The sequence below is a fragment of the Artemia sp. Qi Xiang Cuo genome, chromosome 10 (assembly GCF_049724085.1).
Source record: "Artemia sp. Qi Xiang Cuo chromosome 10, ASM4972408v1, whole genome shotgun sequence".
Classification (NCBI taxonomy): domain Eukaryota; kingdom Metazoa; phylum Arthropoda; class Branchiopoda; order Anostraca; family Artemiidae; genus Artemia; species Artemia sp. Qi Xiang Cuo.
Genome location: NC_142803.1, coordinates 4,765,307 through 4,787,912, shown reverse-complemented (window position 1 = coordinate 4,787,912; position 22,606 = coordinate 4,765,307). Strand labels below are relative to the sequence as shown.

The 22,606-nt window shown below is 34.3% G+C and overlaps 2 protein-coding genes across 2 annotated transcripts in view; one reads left to right on the top strand and one right to left on the bottom strand.

Moving 5' to 3' along the window:
- The window catches only part of LOC148947383 (uncharacterized), a 278,197-nt gene that overhangs the window by 82,206 nt on the left and 173,385 nt on the right, over nucleotides 1-22,606 (bottom strand). The gene's annotated exons all lie outside the window — the stretch shown is intronic.
- LOC148947386 (uncharacterized) lies at nucleotides 220-2,324 on the top strand. The gene is made up of 2 exons (XM_089095788.1): nucleotides 220-234; nucleotides 1,564-2,324. The coding sequence occupies exon 2, from the start codon at nucleotides 1,695-1,697 to the stop codon at nucleotides 2,322-2,324; it is 630 nt and encodes a 209-aa protein (XP_088951914.1). The 5' UTR covers nucleotides 220-234; nucleotides 1,564-1,694.

Below are 22,606 nucleotides of genomic sequence, written 5' to 3'. Positions count from 1 at the left end.
TGGCTGTGTCCGAAAGTTGTTTTATCTTGGATAAATCGCTTGATTTTTGTTGGATTTTTTATTCGGACTAGGATAATTGGCTGGATAATCTAGCGACTTCAGCTAACCAAAAATCCAGTGAGAATGTAAGATTTTTGTGCTGGATTTTCAGAAGAAAAGAAATTATTATATGACATTGCAACTTAAAGGTATCTACAAACTACCAAAGCAAAATGTACAGAAAGAACCATGCTTGTAAGTATAGGAAATCAAAGTGAATATAAGAAATTTGAGAAATGAACTAAAAATCTTCACTTCCTCTTATTTTGTTTGATTACAATCTTGTCAATAGCCTCTTCTGAATGTCAATACCCTCTTCTGAACTAGGTTACAGACATTGGTGTATTTGTAGTTTACAACATAGTTTAGCTAGGATGAAAGTGAATGCATCAATTAAATGCCTTTTCTTATGCTCTTATACAGTTCAATAATTGTTTCTGGGACAAATTCCATTTTGAGCCCTCAATGAGACATCAAAAGGCAACAGTTCATAGTTGCCAAAAGGATAAGATCCTAGTTTAGCCACTTTTTCCTGTCTTGGACAGTGGTTATGTTAGGAAAAGTTTTCAGTAATGAATTTGTCTTCTTAATGAATTATGTCTTAGAGATTTTCCTACTTGACCTATTGAAATTTTGACCAAAGATCAGGTTACATAATGTTCAGTTTTCATTTTATTTTTCTCTGGTCCCAGTTCTAAAAATGAAAGTCCTGTAATTTGAATAGAATTTTAAGCCATATGGTTTTTTTCTAAATAAAGTTGTTTCTTTCAAAAACCACTGTTGTACTTACAAAAATATTTTTTAAAGGTCATCAAAGGTCACTGCACTCTAGAAGGAGAAAAAATAGAGTGTGTTCTTCAAAATACGTTCCCAGGACATGCTTTAGTCTGTAGACCTATCCCTGAAAGTTTAATTTTTCTATTCAAGATATCAAAGTAGCCTAGGTAAACAAGGATTTTACCAACAAAAGTTTAAAATCATATTGAGAAAAAAAAAAACATTGAGAACAATTGGTATTTGCAGCTTATTCAGGGATGGTATTTTTATTTTTTTTTTTTTTTAAGTCTTCATAATAAAATAGATAATTTTTTAAAGAGCCATAAAATCAAAAAAATTACAACAGCAAAAATTATGTCATTTTTGAGGGGTTTTCCCTCTATATAAAAGTCTTCCTTCCAATTTTTTTTTCAAAATAAAGTTTTATGGTAAAATCCTAGTTTAGCTACTTTTTGCTATATTGGAAAGGGTTTAGGATTATTGACCTTTCATAACTGTATAGTTAATTAAGAAAGGGTCCAAAGTGAGCTTTATTTCTGTTCTTTCAGTAGACAAACTAGGGGTTTTTAACAGTCTTATAGATTAACTATTGATAAGCAATACAAAAAAATTTGACTTTTAAGAATGTTCTAAGCTGATATCAGAAGGTTTAATTTTGTAAAATCAAACAAATAATATTTATCAGCAAATTGTGTGTTGGACCACCAAAAAATGCATTTAAGCAGTTATTTTTTTTTTCTTTTTTAGAGTCAGATGAGGAGACTAAAGAATTTATTTCATTGAGGATAAAGTACAATGCTCATTTTAACAAAGAAAGAAATTCTGCCCAAACATGGTATACTGTGATTATACATGAACTAGGTCTAGACACTGTTAAGATGCCATGGACAGTAGCTCAAATAAAATGGAAGAATTTGCTAGCAAAGTATAAGTCAATTATAGATGGGCTCAAAAGGCCAGTAAAAGGTAGTGGAATTGGAACAGAAGATGATATTGACGAATTGACTGATGAAGAAGCAATATTTTTGGATATTGATTGGCCATATTTTGGCGCAATCCATAAGTTTATGGGCAAAAATCCCATAATTTCACCAGTATCAATACTATCAAGTTCAGGGTTAACAGTCCAAGGAGGTTTATCAACAAGTAGGGGAATTAGCAAAGGATCCCAGAAAAGGAAAGTTGAAGAGGAAAGCCCCTATAGGATCCAAGTCAAAAATAAAAGGTTACTAATCTGCACAGAGACTGACACTGGGACCCTCTCCCTTGTTCCCTTCAATGAAGGTGAATTACATAATGAAAAGGAAAAAGAAGCCCCCCCCCCACCGTCACCTGCTCAATTCGTCCCCTCTTCAGGCAGGTCCCATGACTCATCTACCCCCAACTCAAAGACTATGAGACCAAATTTTAGAGATGAGAGCCAACAAACCTTGACATTATGGCCAGGTCACTGTCCAATTTTTTTAAAATTAAGGGGTTATCACACTCCTGTGGAAAATAACGGTTAAAAGCAAGATTTTCATACCCCCCCCCCCCCCGATTATACTTTCTCCTTTTTTTCTAAATTATATGAAAGTTTTTTAGCTGGATGGTTGAAAGCAAAGATGATGGCAATTGTAAATTTATGCTCAACTTTCACCAACCACTATCTTGTTCACCTTATGAACAAAAAATGTATTACGACTGAAAAAACCAAGACCTGGCTAGATATTATAGTTTTGGACTTGCAAAAACTTTTGATTGAATAAGCCAAAATGCATTGGTAGAAAAGATATAAAAGGAATTTTAATTCCACCCCTTTTTAATTAGAATCATTGTTTCTCATCTCTAAGAGAAAACAAGTTCATCAAATACTTTTATGTATATCCTGATCACCTCCCTATTTACAAAGGTGTGCTACAAGGAACCCTATTAAGTCTACTTTTATTTCTTACAATGATAACTAACATTGGTGTTCTGTCTGATCTAGCACTCATAGAAGCTTGTTTCAGAAGTCCAAAAAGTAGCCCAATTGATATCTTGGAACAAATACCATATTAATCTGCTACTAACAATATGACAACTATGCCTAAGATATACCTAATCCTGGAATATACCAGTTCTGTTTGGCATCCTGGTATCTCCAATGAATTGTTAGAAAGAATAGAGTCAATGTAAAAAAAAAACTGCCTAAGAATTATTTTCAATGAGGGTTAAAGTCTCTTGTATCTTGAGCCAATCTGGGCAGCATATTAAGCATGTTAAATATATGATGTGTATCCCACCTCCTTTTTACCTAAAAAATGTTAAGTTTACAAATTTAGTTATTTTTCTAATTAAATTGTGGTTTGTGGATTAGTTCTCCAAGTTTTTCACTGTTGACATTTTTATACTTATATTTCCTTTATTTTTTTTTGTTTACCCTATAGTGCGACTTGTGCCCATTTGGGTTTGTGATAGACATTTTAAAAAATTATAAGACTATCTTATTTTACCAGGCTGATTCCTCTCCTAGTCCTAGTGGCTCCCATGCTTCATCAGACAGACCAAGAAATCCAACACTGGGAGACAAAAAAAATCATTTCAACAGGAAGTTTTGGAAAAACTCAAAGATTCAAACCATCATCTCAAAGAGGCCTGTATTGCTTTTGTAGAAACTTCCAGATCCACAACTCAGCTCCTTGAACGGCTGGTTGGAGTTATGGAAAAAAAAATGTGATTTTTTAAGCTAGTTTTTTTTAATTAATTACCTTTTTTGTTAAAATATAAGTGAACTTTTTTAAGCCTTATTTTTCAATGATTTTTTTTATACATATTGCATAAGACTTCTTTTGCAGACACTACAGTAAAAAAAGTGCTGCTTCAAACACCACATCAAAATACAATTGTTGTTTAATCCCAGCTGTCCCCTCCGCTTAATGGGACCAGCACTCTATACAAAACGTTACTATATTTTTGTTTTCCATTACTTCTGTACTCGTTTCTCATCAACAGTTGGTTCAGAATGTGAAATGATGACAATTTAATAAAGACAAAGTCAACAATGTACTGTGTGTAAGCTAGGTCGACATCTGACCCAGCTAGAAGAGCTCAGACAATTGTCATGGTAATAACCATTATATTTGGAAACAGTGAACTTTTTAATATAAAATATAATATACACACAGTAAATATAAGTGAAATATACACAAAATATAAGTGAACGTTTTTAAGTCTGATTTTTCAATGATTTTTTTTATACATATTGCATAAAACTTCTTTTGCAGACACTACAGTAAAAGAATGCTGCTTCAAACACCACATCAAAATACGATTGTTGCTGCCATAGTAACCTAATCCCAGCTGTCCCCTCTCCCCTTAATGGGACCAGCACTCTATACAAAACTTTACTTTATTTTTTTCCATTACTTTTGTACTCGTTTCTCATCAACAGTTGGTTCAGAATCTGAAATGATTACAATTTAGTAAAAAAAAGTCAACAATCTTCTGTGTGTAAGCTAGGTTTACATCTGACCCAACTAGAAGAGCTGAGACACAATCGTCATGATAATAACCATTATATTTGGAAACAATGTTGAATAGGAAACAGAATGATACTGCTTGTATGTCATCACAGTGTTTACAAACATACAAGGTATATGTGATAGAAGAGGATTTGACTTACAGGTGGGTAGGTTCATCCCTCAAAGAATTTATTATATTGCAACTTTCTATGTAGTTACCCATTGGTGAAAAAAAACAACTTTAATACACAAAATGTTTTTCACAAAAAAAATCTTCAAAAGAAAAGGAAAGAGCTACATTAAATCAAAGCTACATGAAACATAAGCTACATTAAAAATTAGCAGAAATAGAATAAAAAAATTAAAGCATGAAATGACCATTTAGTTCCATCAATAAATAAATGAAACTGAAGACAAACAGAAATTACAAATAAATAACTGAGTAGAGCTAAAAAAAGCAGAATCTAAGAGGAATAGAGCTACCCCTCCCCCTTTATACGTTCTAAAGACCAGAAACCCATTTGTAATTTACTGAAGTTAAAAACGAGAAATAAAATACATTTTGTTTTCAGTAAAGGTCAAATTATATTTCAGTTTCGTGAAATTGTGATGATGTAGTATACAGATATTATCACCAGCAGCTTTTTATCTGAATTTAATGCAGAAGACTCTTTGAAAGCTTTCAAGTAAATTGAAATTAACTTTAGAAAGATGCATAATAACAATAACAAAATACCTTATTTTGCCTAAAAATTAATTTATAAAAACTTAAAAGCAAAAAACCTGGAAAAAGTAATGTAACAATAATTATCCCAGTAACTTAAGATGTGCCAGGCAACTAGGAAGGTTTTGATGATGACAGCTTAGGGTAGATTTGAGCTAGGTTAAGTTTTTAACCCTTCTCATATATTTATAACTAAATAATGAGATTGTATACGCAAGTTCTCCCCCCCCTCTCCTCCCTCCACAACGGTGATTAAAAGGTGCTTGTCAAATTTTTTTATTTCGCTAAAATTTTATAACAAAATTCTTTGACAAATTTGGACCTTATAAACTAGGAAAAATGGAAAACAAAATATTAGTTACCATAAAACAGGGGAATTAGTAAAAACATTAGTTCCATAGGACTGAAACATTAGTTCCCTTTTGACCTTTTGTAACCTTTCTTGAATGAGCCTTGTTTTTTATCCAAATAATGTTCTATTTGATGAAAACTGTAAAAAAAACTCTTAATCTATATACATTTTGTAATTAAAAAATAATAAAAACATTTGACCACATATGCATCAAATTTCCATGGTTATCCAAAGTAGCTGTGGTCAGTGCTCAGCACTGGCGTGAAATTACTCCTTGTTCTTTGAGTCAAAAACTGAGCAAATAATTCATTTCTGCATTCCACACCAGCTGCTTCATCATCGTAATCTACTCTGCTCCTAGAGTGAAGATTCGATTCAGTACTAGTACTTACATCAAAATTTGACCAGTCACCTGGGTTAGTTACACAAATATTATGTAGGATACAACAGCAAATAGCAACTTTACTCACATTGCGTGTTTTTACTGATAAGTCTTTGTCAAAAATGGATCTCCATCTAACTTTTAACAGACCAAAGGCAATTTCTATGCATACCCAGACCCTTGACAATGCAGTGTTAAAATTTTTCTTTAAAGAATCACCCGCTGCTTCTGGTCCTCTGAAGGGTGTTATTAAGGATATAGGATTTACCAGGCAAGGGTAACCAGATTCCTCAAGCAGGAAATGTCCCTGGGGAGGGTACAATGAATCCTTAAACAAATCTGAATTTCTTAGTACCCTTGCATCATGGACAGATCCTGGATATCCAACAAAGACATTCAAGAATGTCTTGTCTGCATCACAGACAGCCTGTAATTGGATACTTGTTTGCTTTTGGCGGTTAATGTGGGGAACCTTTTGGTCTGCTTGCACATGACAATTTATATGTGTACCATCAATGGCACCAGCAGTACATAAAAAAACACTAGATCTTGCTTTTTCAGCAAACTTTTCTCCAATCAAATTTACTTCAGCCCCAGTAGGCACCTTGATAACATGTTTACAGAGGGAAAGCAATACATTGATTTTTCTGTGCACAATATCACAAACACTCTGTCTTGGTATACCTGAAGCAAGTCCAACCATCCTGTAAGAGGCACCTGTAGCTAACCAGGCAAGTAGTACACACCACTCAACCTCATCTGACCAGCCTTGTAATTTATGGTTCTCAGTCAATTGGAGAAAAACACCAAATGCAGGAAGGGAGATCCTAAAATGGCTTCTGAACAACTCAGGTTTATCAAAGAAAGTAAACATCTTTGGAGTCATTTGAATGTCACAATACACATGTGGGCGCTGAAAAAAAAAAATCATTTTCAGGTACAAAACAAGGCAATTTATATTAGACTGTAAAAAGGAGACAAAATTAATAGACTAATCTACTGTTGCCAATAGCTACTGGCAAGAACAACTATATGGTCTCAATATCTACACATTTTTTCAGTGTCTATCACAGAGATGCTTGTAGTGATGGCACTATCTGTGGGGTTGCATATATTAGTAGTGCCAATGGAAGTGAGTTCATCCCTCCCCAGATTTTTAAACACAACTTTTGTAGTTTCAAAAATTTATCAAAATTTTTACCTCTGCAAAGTAGCTACAAAATGCGACTCCATTCCTGTGCAGAAATCAGAGCATACTGTTGCTGGGGATGGTTTTCAATTATTTCAAGAAGCATTAATATTTGCTGCAACTTTTAATAACACTATGTTTGGGGTTGTTTGTAAATATGGCTCCAATAAGTGGGCAACCCCATGCCTCCCCAGATTTTTAAACACAACTTTTGTAGTTTCAAAAATTTATCCAAATTTTTACCTCTGCAAAATAGCTACTGCCACTCCATTCCAGTGCAGAAATCAGAGTATACTGTTGCTGGAGATGGTTTTCCATTATTTCAAGAAGCATTAACATTTGCTGCAAGTATGATGAAACAATATGTAGAATACTGATGATCTCCTCATCCACTGTAATAGAGTTATGAACAAATTATTTTTTAGTTAAAACTCTTTCTTAAGTAGTTGTTAGTAAATTATGGATCTTAATTTGCTGCTAAGTCTAAATTAAGATAAAGTACAACATTCAACATTGATAAAATTTGCGATAGAAATTAGATGGATCCCTTGAGATTTCTTTTGGGGTAAAATATTCAACTAGATGTACATTAAAAATTTTAAAATCATCAGTATGAAACAAAGTACACAGCAATTGTTTCAATTAGATTTGTCTCAAATTTTTATGATGATGATACTTGTAATCCCACAAGTTGAGATGCATGTTTAAAGTACTAATTTGAGTATATTGGAAGAACACCAACATAAAATATTTTCAGAAAATTAAGAGATACATGTCCTATTTGATTACTCTTATGTTAGCATCAACACACAAATTGTTGGGTTTAGCCCTTCCTAAAATCCTCTTCAGAACTTTATTCATCCATTGTTTTACTTAACAGATATCACTGCAGAGGTTGTCTTAAATCACTCTTACCAAAGGATGATCCCTCCCCCAAAAGAAACTCCTGCATATTTTCCAAGTGTTAGCTACATATTTATTAAGGAAAAGAAAGTAATTGGCCTACTATAACAATTCCCTTTCTTTCATTATCTAATGATCTTCATCCAAGCCTTATTGCAGCTGACATTAAGGTTTTTAGTGTCTTATCAATCATAACAGCAATGAGCAGTCATTATTGGAGATATAACAATTCTTATTAGTGCTTTGTAGATCAATCCCTACCACTTGGAACATTGGCCATGTCTGCTGAAAGCTCACCATTGAGAATGAATACCAATAACAATTGCATTACTGAAGTGGAAATAACTCCTTTTCAAAACAAATTAAAAGTACCAGTAATTAGACAAGGCCTATTATTTATTCTTCTTTATGCTTTTATATCATGAAAACAGGATTCACTTTCTTTACATTAAAGCAGAATTACTATAAATAAGGAAATGGATTAAAATTTTGTATAACTTGGTGCTATAACCAGTGATTGATGGACAGATGGGATACAATTGTTTTGTTAAAAATATTACATTTGGCAATGAATTATAATTTAACAATCTTGCAAAGTAGCTGAGTTAGGTCAATTCAATTTTCAGGGATTTATCAAGAGCCTTACCAATCTCATGGGAAGAAACTTTAGCACCTATTTCCTTCCTAAATGCACTGACCTTTGATACCCTGGAAATATTCTAGATGAGCAACTTTTTGCTACCTTGGAAAGGGGGTAGGCTAGGGAAATGAAACTTTCTAGAATGAATCTACAGAATAATGTTTATCATGGAAAGGTACTTTTAAGTACTAGTAAATATGGAGCAGTCCATATTATTGACCTACAAATAAAGTGAACATACCACTCAATACCTTTTTTCTGAATATAATAATTGCTTTTCTTCCGAATCCAATTTTCAGCCCTTTTTGAACCCTTAAAACTGATAAATTCTTTCAAAAGCTTTCGGGTATAAAAAAAGGTTAAAATTTTGATTTCAAACTTACTATTTCATCATAAATACATTTTGTAAAAGTTATATAACTAACATTTATTTGTCCTGAACAAGTTGAATATAACAAATTCAAACAAGTTCTACCATATTTTCTTCTTATTCTGTTAGGCCACTTAAAACTGCTGTTCAGCCTAAATGGAAAACAAATATCAAAGCTGACAGAAGAAACATGGTGGATGGTAAAATGGAGATTTTGTTTTGAATTTTTTTTTCCACCTTGTGACAGGTTAGGTTAGGGCTCAAAATTGAATTTGCAAGAAAAGTGATTATTATATTCAGAAAGAGCGTAAAATGTGTATCAGTTGGTATTCCTACTTTATTTGTAGGCCAATAATATGGACTGCTCCATGTTTACTGAAGTGTATATCTCCAGTCCTTCTCCTTTAGAGGGTGCTGAGCTGCTGACCTTTAAAATCTTAGTATTATAAAAGTGAAACCTTTTAAAATTACTCTTCAGCTAAAGCCAAGTAGGCTACAGGGAAAGTCAAATAACAGGAATTGCAATTTCAAAAATAAAACAGGAGAAAAAAAAAATGAAAATTGAGATATATGATATTTTGTCAAAATTTGAATGTTGTGTCAAGTAGGCAAATATTTTTGACTTAGAAACCAGGCAGGTTCCAGCCCAGTAACTTGGCAATAGGACTACATTCCTGGAGTATGCTTTGTCACTTGTATGATATTTCCTCTACCTAATGGTCTTCTAATATGTTTCTCTAATGCTCAGTATTTAGGAAATATATCAAAGTAAGATAAAAATATCCTGCTTTATAAACAAATTTGTGCTATATATTTTCACATTAGGGAGTGTGGGTAAAGTATAGCATGTCTGCATGGCTAATGTGTTTGGTACATTTATTGTGCATAATATGTAGTAAGAATTGTTTTCTAACTTCACACTGTCCAAATACTTTACTCTTACCCCCCCCCCTAATGTGCAAATACATAGGCCAAATTATATATTTTCTACCTATTCTGTCACTTCTCTTTGTCTTGTCTCACACTAAGCTGAAAGAAGCTAACAAAAGAAAGATGGTTCTATAGGCTAATGCATCAATGAATGGACAACTTGAGTGGTAGGGGCTTTAGCATGCAAGTAATATGCTTTTAAGCCCTGGATTCACTACTGAAAGTTCCATTTTCTTAACATAACCTCTTTCTAAGATAGCAAAGAGTAGCTAGTCCATAGTTTTACCAAAATTCTACTCAAATAACAAAGATTGCATCTTCTAAACTAAGACCAGAGAAAAGTATACTGAAAATGAAAGTATAGTCATTTTTTTCAAAATTCCAGTATCTAGAATTTTAACCTGTGAAAAAGCATAAGTAAAGACAAAGTGATATATTTACTTTCGTCCTATCTAAACTATGTTGGCAACTGCAAATTTACCTCTGTAAGTTTCATATAGATAAATTAATTGAGTAAAAAAAGGCTTGATGAATGAATAATCAAATTGTATAATCCTACTCTTGTTATTTAGCTAGTTCAGTAAAAAGAACGATTAATTTCACTAGTTCTTACCCATAATTCTCTTTCAGTTTGCAGAAGATAAAGCACATTAGCTTTCGGACAATCAACGTTGGATATTTCATGGGATTTCATCTTTTGGACACAGCCAATTTAAATTCCTTTTAAATTTAAATTCATGGCGCACCTTAGAAAGCTTTAATAATGTTTGCTAATCTATCTACAGTTCAAATAGAAGCGCAAAAGGTAAATGGAAAGCTATGGTGAAGTATAATCTTATGTATTGGTAGCCTATCACTAGCGGTTGATTACTCCTCAAGGAAACATGCTAGCCTATTAAAATAAGAATATTATCCCTAGATTCCTTATTTTATATTCTTTACAAACATTCCTGTCAGATTTCTTAAAATTACATATGCCCCCCCCCCCTGAGGGTCCGACTCGCTAGAGCCTAGCCCCCATACCAAAGTCATTCCGCAGGGGGCCACCCGGGCCGCTGTCCCGTTGCTGCACATGGAGGGAGGGGTCCAGAGCTTGGGGATGGTCCTCTTTGATTAAATTTTCACCTTTGATTTGGCTTTTCCACTTAGGGTAAGACACCCAGTAGTCAGCCACCTGCCTATTCTTGGACATAATCTTTTATACTATTTTAATCACTATTTACAATGAGCCGTTTGTATGTCCGAGTTTAGGCAGAATTGTCACTTGTTAGTAAATTCAAAAATAGGAGGTGCTGTACAAGTGAAACTATTTGAATTAGTAACCTACTTGTTCAGAAATTCTTCAGAAATTTTTTGATACAAAAATTAAGTTTCTAAGTGGTATAGTACAGTAATTAGAGTAGTTTAAATGTAGAAAAGTTTTCAAAGTGATTAAAGTGTCTGACTACTGGGTGTCTTAACCTATATTTGAGTTGGGAAGGGTGAAGGTGGATTTAATTTTTCCCTAGGCATCACCAACCCTTGGAACAGGGACATCTGCCACATATGGAAGTAAAGTTCATTTGTGATGCAAAAGGATGTTATATTTCGATTGAGGAATGCAATTCTAGGTATATAGGCTATTTGCACATTAGGGGGTGGTGGTATAGGCCTAGGCTATTCTGTGAAGGGATACCACCAGATGGCTAATTTGACAGTGTATATATATATACAAATCTTTGAATTAGCCAACCAACCAACCAGTATTTTAAGCCTAGGAGTCCAGATGGCTTTTTATACCTCATACTATTAGCCTATAGTTAACCTTCAGGTTGTAAATACAAACCCTAAACGAAGTACTCTCATGTACTATTGACTCTGGATCACTTTCATTTTCAGAAGATTCCTCACTACTCATTATATTTTGAAAAACATCAAGGGCAGCCTGAATAATGAAGTTGCTCATTTCCATTTTTTTTAACTTTTAAATTCCTCCCGCAAATGAATAAACAGCGTTCATTTTAATACAATAGCTGCGTTCGTTTTCGTCATTCTATGGAAATCAAATCAACGGTTTTTCTTCTTCTATTTTACAGCAGGCGGGCTTTTCAGTAACACTATTTAGCCCTTTTCCTTTTGCTTCACTCTGTGGGCTACAGAGCTACTGGCTTGATTGCCTCATATTTATTAGATATATTCAGATATCTTTCAGCAGATCTTTCGACTCTAGGAGTTCAAATATAAGATGGTAGATGTCGATTTCTATGCTCTTTGTCAAGGTATAGTTGGCTAGGCTCTTGGCTGATAGTGGCATTTTGTGGTGTTTAAAGTATTTTAACAGTTTAGAAAGCAAGGTATGTTGTGCAGACGTCAGCATATTACATTCAAATAGGCAATGGTTTTCGCCGTTCTATGAAATGTTTCGCTTCTTCTTCTTCTAATTCGCAGCAGGCGGACTATTCAGTAGGTACTATTTAGCCCTCTTCTTTTTGCTTCACTCTGTTTGCTACAGAGCTACTGTCTTGGTTGTCACTTATTTAATAGATATTCTCAGATATCTTTCAGTAGATCTTTTGACTCGAGGAGTTCAAATATAAGATGATAGATATCGATTTCTGTGCTCTGTGTGCAGGTATAGTTGGCTAGGCTCTTGGCTGATAGTGAGATTTTGTGGTGTTTGAAGCATTTTAACAATTTACAAAGCAAGGTATGTTGTGCAGACGTCAGCATATTACATTCAAATAGGCAATGGTCAATTGTTTCATTATTCATATTACAATGCCTGCAAAGAGGGGACAGGGGAATTGAACCACTAGAATTAAAAAACTAATATGAGAATGCAAGGAAATTTAGTCCATTTGTTCCAGAACGAATTCTATGATAAATTTTAGATAGATACTTATTGGGAAAGGGGGAAAGGATAGGATTAATCTTATTAAAATTAATATCTGATAGCCTCCATCGGTAAATATCTCTAATTGGGATTGGTCTCCCACTTGGCTGGTCAATATTTTTAGCATTTTTTGCTATTTCATCAACCTGATGATTACCATTTATGCCAGAGTGGCTAGGAATGTACTGAAAATAAGTCTTTATGCCACTTGAAGCAAGATTATCAATAATACTGAGACAATGATAAGTGTTAATGTCCAACTTATATTGAGGAGCTGAGGTCATTAACTCAAGGCTTGATAAAGAGTCGGAATAGATGATAATATTATTCAAATTTGCAATCAAAGGTTGGTTTTGCTTAAGGTGTTCTAATGCCATGATTATGGCATTTAACTCAGCAGACATTATAGATAAATTATTAAATAATCTCTCTCCCATTGAAATTTTCAGATAAGGAAGGAAAACACCAATTGCAACCTTTTCATTCATTTTTGACCCATCAAAAAATATTTGGAAGTGATTTTTAGAGGTAATTGTATTAATTTCTGCAAATTTTTTCTGGACAAAAGCAATGGGGGTTAAATCTTTATTCCATTTTGAAAATTCAGTATTTATTATGGGAAATGACCAATTCCATGGAGGAGATTGGGGGAAAATAGGTGCAATGGACTTTGCTGGTACAGGGAACTTCTTTTGAATATTGGCATACTCATCTGCAATACCTCTATACATGGCTGGATTTTTTAACCAATTATGTAATGTGTGTGAGCTATTTGATTCAATTTTTGTAAGATGTTTTGTCAAGAAAAAGCTACGTCTCTCCCTTATTGTTTCTAATCCACTCTCCATTAGCAGAAACTTGGTGCTTGGGGGCTTCCTAAGACCAAGTATGAGACGTATTATATCATTGCGTGTTGTTTCAATTTTTGCATCTGGGTCTTTGCACATGCACCATAGACGATGAGCCCATAGTCAATATGGGGTCTTATATGTGCTTTGTAAAACTGGAGTAAGGTTTTCTCCTTACAACTTCAGGGTGTGGAAAGAAGTCTTTTTAGTATATTTGCTTTTCTATAGCATTTTTTTATTGTGTTTGAAATGTGGAGGTGGAAATTAAGTTTTTAAGTTTTAAGTTTCTATGTTTTTTGCTCATTCACTATGCTGCCAATATCCGCGAACTGGATCAAACAGAAAAAACAAACAAAAAATGATCAACGCCTAAATCATAGAGCAAACGAGTTTCTGACAATTTTTCGGAAGAGAACTCTGGTATTGGGAGACACCCACTGTGCTGGTGGAACTATTTTCATATTGGTTTGAAGCAGGCGTCTTTGCAAACTCACCTCGTTAAAGCTATAGAAATGATGACTGCTAATGCTTAATGGTCAGGTATGTGTACCGCTACAACTCCGTAAAGTTACCATGGCAATCCTTATCTCCCCAGTACCTCGGCTGCAACTGAGTGAAGTTTCAGTTCATTGAAGAAAATTCCGATTCAAAATGATACAGGTGTTAAACTGAATGAGAATTATATGCAAAAAAATGAAACACTTCATTGTCTGGTGGAGAGGATATGTATTATCTTTTCTGGCAGATTCTGCTGAACAGTCTTCTGTCAGAAGCCAGTCAGCGACTGAGAAAGTGACCGTTTATTTGGCTATTATAATTTAGGGCTAAGTTAGTCAATGTCCTATAGTCACTTTTCCAGTGTTTCAGTGCTTAGTTAATCCATTCTATTAAAACGTGTCAATCACTTTTCATATTCGGTTGTATTTGGTACTTTTATAAACAAATAAAATGTATATGACATGAAAACTGTCATATAAATCCCTCTGCAACCTCTTCTAGCTCATTATAACCTATATTTTAGTGTCCGACCTGGCGTTGAATTTATTCTTTTGCGTAAGCCTCGGTCTTTTGGGTACTGATTGACAATCTTTCACGTCCGACTTAGTTTGAGAGTTCTACAATGTTCTACTGTCAGAGTTCTCTTACATAAGAATGGAGTGCAGTGTTATCAGCAAAATCCCAATTAAAAATAGTGTTTCTCTCATTCAACTCAATCCCTTCGAAAAAGTAAATTGATTGAAGTATGTAATCAACCGCTTTGGAAAAAGTGGGGTAGCACAGTTGCAATGCTATTTGACAGTTTTCATGACCTAGTGAAATTTGTTGGCAGATTTTGAAATTTCTTGGCGGGTTTTGGAATTCTACTAACAGTAGCTTTGGAACTTTTTCCATACCTGGTAATCAATGAGAATTGTGAAGGGCACAGGTGAGAAGATACATCATTTTTGTACCCAGCACTGGACCTGGAAGCATTCAGCTAGGCCCATATCGTCAGTAAGCATAGCGTACAGTGGGCCATTATATAAAGTAACAAAAATTCTAATTATTTTGACCGGGAGATTATCTGTGTACAGAATTGAAAGTCCTTAAAAAGTAGATAAACTTTAATACTGTTTCAGTCTGCCATTCCTAAATCAGCATTCTTAAACTGAAAAGCACATCAGCAAACGTTCGGTCTGCCCAAAAACGTGTTTTCAGTCTCTCAGAATATTGTCAATTCTCCATTGAACCCGATACAGGTGTGATAGGCAAGGGATTTTACTTCCTTGAGACTATGAGGTAATACCTCGCCAAGTGTTTCAGTCAATAGTTTCACTTTATTTATTTTTTTTATGTTAGCCAATGACCCCGTTTCTCCGCAAAATATATTCTATATTCTTACGCTATATTCTTAACTATTCTTAACTTACGCTATATTCGTAACTGTACGCTATATTCTTTCATTGGAAGATTAAATTAAAAAAGCAAGTTTTTTCAACTGAAAGTAAGGAGCATCATTAAAGCATAAAACGAGGAGAAATTATTACGTAGGTCTATATGAAGGAGGTCGCCTCCTTCTCAACACCTCTCTTTACGCTAAAGCTGTTTGGTACTTTTAAAAAAGCTTCTTATTGTTCTAATTAAACGAACCTTGTGTTTCAGAAGTCGTTATTAAAGAATTGGGATAAAATTCAAACTTAAGCGTAAATTGCCAGGTGTTGAGGAGGAGGCAATCCCCTTCATATACGTAATAATTTGTGTTCGGTTTAAGTTTGAATGATGCTCTTTACTTTCAGTTAAAAAACTATTTTTCTATTTAATTTCTGATCGTTGTTAAATAATGCCAGAATATCTTGCCCCACCTCCACGGAGCAATACCCTACCCACGTAAATATCCTCTAGAAAATGCAATCCCAGTGAAAATATACCCAGGACAATTACCCATCACAACTCCACGCGTAAAATTGAGACGGGAATGAGAAAGCAAGGCATATAAAAAATCTTGCAAATTCCCGCAGTGTATAATTTACCCTGACAACTCACCCCCTGGAAACGTCCCTCCCCAGGGAAAATTTCTCCGTGGAAAAACCGCAGAAGAAAATTCCCTCCCCCTGCCAGAAAATGTATACATACTTCCCAATAACAAACATTATGTGTAAACAATGGGCAAATTTTATAATTTTAAGACATTTTCCCTGGGTCTGTGGGGGGTCATGTTATATTCAAAGGCATAGTTATCGGGCCTGTCAGCTATGAAGAACAAAATGGCTATCCCAAAATTTTCGTGGGACGATTTTGGTAAAGACAATTTGTGGGGGAGGGAGCCTAGTTGCCCCCCAATTTTTTTTTCACTTAAAAGGAGCACTATAACTTTTAATTTCCGTTAAAATGAACCCTCTCACGATATTATAGGAACAGTGGATCGACACCATCACCCCTGTGAAAAAAACAATAATCATAAAAATAAACAAGCATCAGTGATGTTTCTGCTGGCAAAAAACACTTAAGTTCCACATTTTGCCAGATAGGAGCTTGAAACTTCAACAGTAGGGTTTTCTGATACGCTGAATATCATGGTGGGATTTTCATTAAGATTTTATCCCTTTTAAGGAGTGTTCTCCCCTTTTTCCGAAAATAAGACACATTTTCTCAGGCTCATAGCCGTTAATGGGTAAGACTAAACTTAATGAAACCTATATATTTGAAATATAAGCATAACAAGCCAATCATTTTGATATATCTATTGGTATAAAAATTCCGTTTTATAGAGTTTCGGTTACTATTGAGCCGGGTCGCTCCTTACATAAGTTTGTTACCACGAACTGTTTGATATTACTGATGCGGCTTTTTTAGGACCTGCATGCACATTAGGGCCCGATCGATATGGATTTTTTTAGTCCCATACCGATATATTGGTATTGTACCTATACGATACCGATATAATTTGTCGTTAAATTCCCCGTAGGAAAAAAAACACCTAAATTTTAACACCCCCCCCCCCTTTCTCTGCCCATATTCATACTCACATGTTTCTCCCTGGGCTATTACACATCAAAGAACAGCCTCAATAATCTACTGAAAAATTAGGCCATTTATAAGTATTATTTGATTATCTTTACCTTTTCTGATCAGCAGCTTCTGAGCATACAAACGAAATGGAGGATATTTTCGGAAGTGACAAATAAGAAAAAAAAATAATCAAAGATGCCGGTATTATTACACAAATACGCGAAAATCTGATTGAAAGAAGTGTAAGACATTTATTGAAATTGATTTTTCAAAACCCAAATTTCAATAGCAAGACTTGGAGTTTTTATCGTTCACATATTATGTGGAATTTTTAAACTCAAATGATATGTTCTCTTCTAACCAATTAATGGTGCATTTAAGGTGAATGGTGAATTTTAGGGTGCAGCTGAAGTTTTAAGTTTGGACACACAAAGTAAATTTCTATGGTAAATAGGTGAATTTTCCTAGGTGGTGACACGCGGAAACGATATCTTGGAACTCCCCCTCCCCACCTAAACACCTCATCTTTCCTTTAGCTGCACCCCGGTTGGATATCGTGATTTTAACCGATTGAATCTTGAATCTTTCACCTACGTAAGTGAACATTTATTAAACAGAAATGTATGGTTTATTGTATTCTTTTTAGTTGTTTTGGTAAAAGATGTACGCTCTTAAAGAGAGAGAGAGAAATCTATTTTTATTAGAGACCAATATTCACAAAAAAATCATATCAAACTGACCTACCGTGTGAAAATCTATACAGATTTGTTTCTGGCAGGACTCAATATTTTACTCACTTACTACATATATATTGGAAAAAGACAAAAAAAAAGAAGAAAAAATGCAATTTTATAAATAAATAAAAAAAAACTCGTGGGAACCGCGAACTAATACTTACAGAAGATAGAAGACAGCCCCCCCTCGCCCATCCTTACTCACCAAGAAATGTTTTATCTTATTTTTAAAACAGAACACACTCTCAGCCATCCTAGTGCTTTCGGAAGACTGTTCCATACCGAAACACCCACCTGCCTAAATACAAAACTAGACCTAGCAGTGTGTCGTCTCTCTTGTATTTGGTCTGCGGAATTTCTTGTATCATAAGAATGGTACGCAGAATTCGATGATAAAACCTCAGAAAAATGATTAGGTACTAGTTTGTTTAAACACTGATACGCGAGAATACCGGTCTGATAATCTCTCAACTGCCCAACATTTAAAATATGAAAATGGCGATAAAAATCCATTGTACCTTCACATTTTTCAATATAACCGAGCAGGCGCTGTGCTTTATTCTGTATAATATATATCCGTTTAAAATTTACAGCAAAATTACTAGCCCACACAGAACAACCGTATACAATCTGCTTAATCTCGTACCATTAAAATTAACTAACCGGAGAACATTATCCATAAATCCAGTACGACTAAAAATCATCTAATTAGTTTTGCTCGCATTCACTGCTAAACAACTAAGACTAGTAAAAACATGCAGGTTATGTAGCACTTTATTTGCTTTTGAAACGAGCTCACTCAAAGCCTTTCCAGCAATAGTTATAGCTGTGTCATCTGCAAAGGATGTTATGGCGGCATCAGGAATGTAGAAGTCACCATACATTTAGAAAAACTCCAGTGTGTACTGACAACAAATATATTTTGACTTCATTTGACTCACCTCTGCTACTCTCTCCACCATGGTCAGACTTAGCTAGTGGCTTAGCCCCCTAGGAGTGGGCAAGCAAAAATAACCTGAGGAGACCTAGTGTCATTTTCTGGACAAGTTAAGCCAAAAAAAATATATATATATCGGCTGATAACCGATATTTTTTTCCGATATACAATAATGACAATGACCCTAATGTCGGCCCGATAAAATCGGTCGGGTCCTATGTGTAGTGCTTCTTAAATACGCCGGTTCTTCCTCATGTTTGGCTGCTTTTAGGGCGAAGAGTTTTTGGGAAATATCATGAAATAAGGAATTATTGGTACTGAAATAGGCACAAAACGCAGTTCAGCAGATTTTCGGCGAAAAAGCTTATACTCGGGCAATCAAAGCTAACGTCATCCTTGATTTTGATAATGTCAATCTTTGCACCAGTTCGAACGAGCTTCAAGTTTTTCATTCAGTATTTTTCCATGGCACAGAAGGATGCATTGGAGTAGAGAAACTAGAAGAAGAATCATTTTTTCTTATGTTGGCAAGTTGGCTTGGGTCCGTCAAAGCGTCGTGTGTCGCCGACATCATGGATTTTGAAGCTGTGAATTGACCTATAAATGATTACTGTTGACTTACTGAAGTCTTTAATTTTGGCAGATAGAACAGGCAACTGGACCTTCATCTCTATGCTAGTGATAAGGCGAGTTGGTTCTTTCCATCATCAAATCGTCTATTCTACCCAAGTCGTACAGAATTTATTTTCAGAAATGGAACCGTGAAGGCTATGGTAGCAAACAAGAACATCAAATTTTCAATAGCTTAGCACTACCCAATAAATATCTACGTTGCTTTGATTTTATCCTGTTTAATTGATTGCTCTGTTACATTACCTCGGAGTAATTTGATCTTTTGTTTGGAAACTAGTGTTTTGTCTCTGCTAAGGGAAGCTCTTTAACAGAACATTTTTTTCATTGGACTAAATGTGTCTTTCAGCTCCTCCTCTTTCTTATTCTTACTCACTTTATCAAAATTAAACGTTTCAGGCATACTGGACTTTACCTGGACCCATTCTTGGTTGTTACCACAAGTTCGAGACTCCAACTGTTTTGCCATTGACCAAGCAAAATATATATACTCCTCTGGGCCATACTCCTCCCTCAACCTCGCGTTACTTCAGAGCTTTGAGCCCGAAGCAATTCTCTTGTTCCAAAATATTTAGTTACATGTTCATCAGCAAAACAGGCGTAGAGACGACATGTGTGATCTCGTTTAATAGTATTTACTCAATCTTTATTTATTTTTGCCACAACTTCAAATTTAGCCCAAAAAACTCAAATATGAGAAAGGGATAGAGTGACAGACTTTTTGGATTTGGAATCAGCACATATTTTTGATCCGTTTGTGAAGGAATCATTTGTTTGAGATTTACTTTTTTTTCACAGCTTTCCCACACTGTTTTAATTTATATCATCTGATTTATTTGTAAATTCATCAATTAAATTACTAATACCATTCTTAGTGGCGATTCAATGCGTCAATAGTGCTGTTAGTCTGTGTGTTTGACTGATCATCCTTAATTATCTGATCTTCCGATCACCTTGATTTTAGTCTTGTTACTTGCTCATGAGCAGGGTCAATTAGTATTGAAGAAAAATGACGATTGTTTTTTGTTAGTGACCTATGTTCTCAGGGTATCATCTGTTGCAGCAATAATAATCTCATGAAATGTTTTTTTCGGGTACTTAAATGCTTTGGGAAACTGCTTAAGTCACTACTAAAGTTCTTGCGACTGCTGCTTTGGTTAAGTCTTTTTGACATTTAGATTTAAGGGGGAAATCTCCTAGTAAATTAATTTAAAAAAAAGTTAAATGAATATACTTTGTTATATGAAATAGTTGTTAGCTAAACTAAAGACAATGTTGGTTTGAGACTTTTTTAGTTTTGTCAAAGTTCAATCTCGAATCAAAAAAGTCCTACAGTTTTGATGCCTTCTGCTTCCCACTAATAAGACCTGTCAATTATTAATGCATTACAAAGGACTTGTTGAAGATTGGAAGGACTTTTTATTGCATTGAAGGCAGCTTTTGAATGCTAAAGAAAAATGCTTTTAGGCAAGATATAAATAGTAAAGGAAAATATACTACGTTTTGTTTCTTAATCAATTGTTTTGAGAAAGTTTATCTTCAAACTACCATGAAATCAGTTTATCGTGAACAATCGAAAGGTACTATGTAAATAGAAGTTATCAAAATGCCGTATATGCAATATGTAAGGAAAGACTAATGGTGTAACTATATCTTACATATATTCTATGAATTTTTTTTCAGAACTAAAGGAAGGTGAAACGCAAGGGAAAGGTGATGAACTTAACCATTTAAAATACTCTGAGTTGCCAGTTAAACAGGAATTTAATTCACCAGCCATTTTGACAAAATTGAAGTTTGACCTTGAATTACCTGGGACTAGTTTATCTGATGGCCAAAATGAAGGTATTATTTGAGAGCGATACTATTCACCTTTTTTATTTCTTTTGTTATTTTTTTTGTTTATTTGTTTAATTTTTGGCATTAATCATTTAAAAAAAAATCTTAAAAGTAAAAATTATTTTTGTTTTATCGTTATTTTTGTTCAGAATTCTGTTAAGAACTAACATTTATTGGAAAAAAAAATTAAATTAGTATATATACAAGAAATATTTTTAAGAAACAGATAAAGGGGCTTCTCGCTCATCAATTCCTCTATGCCTTGCCTCATAACACTAAGCTCAAATTCTTTTTCATAATGGTCGAGGTAGGTGATATTTGGTTCTAGAAAGGATGATTGTGAAGTTTCCGAGTTTATTTAAAAATCTAACTGCTTTTTGTTGCAAAGGAAATAAAAGAGTTAACTTACTGCAAATTCATCAGCAGTGTCTCATATTGAAAAAAATGATTATTTTCTTGTTGGAGTAAATTCGGAACTGCTTGTCGGCACCCTCCTGGTATACTTGTGAACGTTTGTTTATTATGATGTAACAAAATTTGTAATGAATGTGTTATCAATTAAGCTTAACGCGTTTCATTCTTAAAAACTATAAATTTTATTTTAAAATTATATTTTTAAAAATTACAATTTTCATATCGTTATTAGGTCGTGGAGAAGACTCTTTAAGTGGTGACTTCTTTTAAGACTTCTTCTTTGAAGACTCCTTTAAAGGGTGTTTGCTTCTTGATTTATTTCCGTGTCTTGGTCCATTTTCTACTTTTATTTTCAAACTTATTTTATTTCAAAATATATGCCTGTGGGCCATTATCATCAGCCATGGCCTACGTTCGTGAGCCATGAAGTAAAGAAGATGTAAATATGATGTATCTGATAACATTTGCTGTTTTTTTTGCCACGACTTCAAATTTAAGCTTAAAAAAATCAAATGTTTGACAGAGAATGGGTGGCAAACTTTTCGGATTTGGAATCAGCCCATATTTTTCGGTCGGTTTGTGAAAGAGTCATTTGTTTGAGATTGACTTTTCACAGGTTTCCAAAACTCTTTTAATTTATAACATCTGCTGCATTTTTGGATTCATCAGTCAGATTACAAATCATGCTTAGCTGTAATTCATTGTTTCAATAGTGCTGGTTCGTCTAATGGTTCGACTGATAATCCTGAATAACTTTTGCTCACCTATTTTAGTCTCGTTCCTTGCTCATGAGATGCTCAATTCGTATTGAAAAAAAGCGATGATTGTTTATTGCTAGTACCTATGTTCTCAGGTTATCATCTAATGAGCAACAGTAATCTGATAGGAATGTTCTGTTTTTCGGGGACTTAAATGCTCTGGGAAATGGTTTAAGCTGCTGTTAAAGTTCTTGCGACTCCTGCTTTGGTTGAGTCTTAAGGACATTTGGATTCATGGGGTAAATCTCCTGGTTAATCGAATTTAAAAATAAGCTAAATAAATATATTTTATCATAT

Excerpts from the sequence above, each read along its gene's own strand:
- LOC148947386 (XM_089095788.1), top strand. The coding sequence starts at position 1,695 with ATGCCATGGACAGTAGCTCAAATAAAATGGAAGAATTTGCTAGCAAAG.